This window comes from Sinocyclocheilus grahami, unplaced genomic scaffold, assembly GCF_001515645.1.
Source record: "Sinocyclocheilus grahami isolate Dianchi unplaced genomic scaffold, SAMN03320097.WGS_v1.1 scaffold1384.1, whole genome shotgun sequence".
Lineage (NCBI taxonomy): Eukaryota > Metazoa > Chordata > Actinopteri > Cypriniformes > Cyprinidae > Sinocyclocheilus > Sinocyclocheilus grahami.
The window spans coordinates 2,580-4,391 of record NW_015506563.1 but is presented as its reverse complement, the minus strand read 5'-3'; the positions used below and the strand labels follow the sequence as shown (position 1 = coordinate 4,391).

General features: G+C 41.6%; 1 protein-coding gene across 1 annotated transcript in view; it reads left to right on the top strand.

Annotated features, from left to right (window-relative positions):
• The window catches only part of LOC107569820 (akirin-2), a 5,793-nt gene extending 5,349 nt beyond the window's left edge, over positions 1-444 (top strand). Inside the window, exons 3-4 of the mRNA XM_016255976.1 lie at positions 174-277; positions 358-444. Coding sequence (XP_016111462.1) covers positions 174-277; positions 358-368 — 115 coding nt within the window. The 3' untranslated portion in view covers positions 369-444. The remainder of the gene's footprint in view (positions 1-173; positions 278-357) is intronic.
• Positions 445-1,812: the final 1,368 nt, after the last annotated feature.

Below are 1,812 nucleotides of genomic sequence, written 5' to 3'. Positions count from 1 at the left end.
GCCAGACTGGGGAGAGAGGTGTTGTAATAATGTATAATATGTGGGAAAATACCGTGTTTTTCGAACAACCTAGTATGAGAGCCTGTTCTAGTACACCCCCAAAACAAAATCAAGACTTTGTAAAAGAGCATAATAGGACCCCTTTAACAGCTCAAAATGTGCATTTGTTGATTGATGGCGTTGCGTGTTGTTTTTGCCTTTCCAGAGCAATACGATGCTTTCGTGAAGTTCACCCATGACCAGCTGATGAGGCGGTTCGGGGAGCAGCCTGCCAGCTGTACGTATGCTCTGCTCTGGTGTGTGTTGATGGTTGTGCTCGCTGTCTTTGGCTCACGGCTGACCGCTGTTGTTCTGCAGATGTGTCCTGAGCGCGCCTTGCTGTCAGACGGCGTCTTGTCCTGTGGATCTCTGCCTGTGTGAGCTCCTGACGCTCAGGATAGGTCCAGCTGGGTCTCCAGCAGTGCCAATCGCATCTTTCCCCCGCTGGGCACAGAGTTTGTGTCAGGCTTCTGTCAGTGCGTAACCACTCTCTCTCTCTCTCTCTGCAGCGGCTGCTTATACACCTCTGCAACTATTACTCCAATCAGTGGCTCTTGTGTCTCTTACTGAACCCTGGATATTTATTAGGTTTTGACCATGCCTTTTACACAGTCACCTGTCATTACATCCTTTATGTTTGATTTATGTAAAATGCCTTTTATTCGCTGCAAATGACGTCGATTGCCATGATAAATGTGAGACTGTGTGTGAGGGAGACTGCTGTTCATAGCTTTGTGTAAATACATCCTGGCTTTCATCTGGAGTTTTCATGTACAAATCAAATACAGCATTTATTTCAATTGGAGTCTGTTTTCATGCTTTGTATTTATTTTTGTTGATTTTTAATTCTTTTTTTTTTTGCCCCTTTCCTCTGCATTATGGTTTTACCGCTCCTGTAGTTTAAGTGACTTATGTTGGGAAAGTATACAAATAAAGCGTTTACATAACTGCTGTTGTTTCTTGCTGCTGTACGTTCACTTTAGGTCGGATAGTTTGGGTTTCTCGTGCTAGATTCCTGAAGTGCCTGGGATAACCAGTAAGTGCCTAAACTGACACTTGAGACCGTATCAAGTGAAACTGAAAACAGATCAACTGAATCTACACGCTTAACCACTGCTAGCTCGTGGATGTTTCTTTGGGTCCGTGAGTGTGATGTGGAGCAGTTGATGCAATCTGATTAATGTGTTTACTGTGAACTCTTACTGACAGCTAAACCCATCGTTTCCCGCAGGATTTTGTAAGACTGTGTGGTGGAGTCCGGGGTCGTGCACACGCGTTTAAAGCTAGATGCATCGGTGTGATGCGCTGAGAAGTAGTTTTCAGTGTCCAAATGAACAGAGCAAGAAGTCTTTGCTTTGACTTCTACCTGGACTTTAAAGTGGACTCAGTCCACTCAGGAACCTACTCAATTTTAACATCATAATACTACTTCTATAGTTAATATATAGAATATGATGTCTTATCTCAAAGGTAGTAATATATTACTATTATAATACAACTGCACTGTTAAAAATATAATTAAAGCACATTGTTAGAGACGATGTTAAATGAACAACTAATATCCAGCAGTGCAGATTACTTTGTCAAATTTAGCTGCTTTGAAATTAAAGTATATGTTATAATTCATAGTGTAATGTGACAGTTCACCTCAAAACTGAAAAAAACAGCTGATAAAAACATCACAATAATCCACAGCACTCCAGTACATCAGTGAACATCTGGAGAAGACAAAAGCTGAAACACATCCAGCATTAAGACGCTTTTAACTCAAAT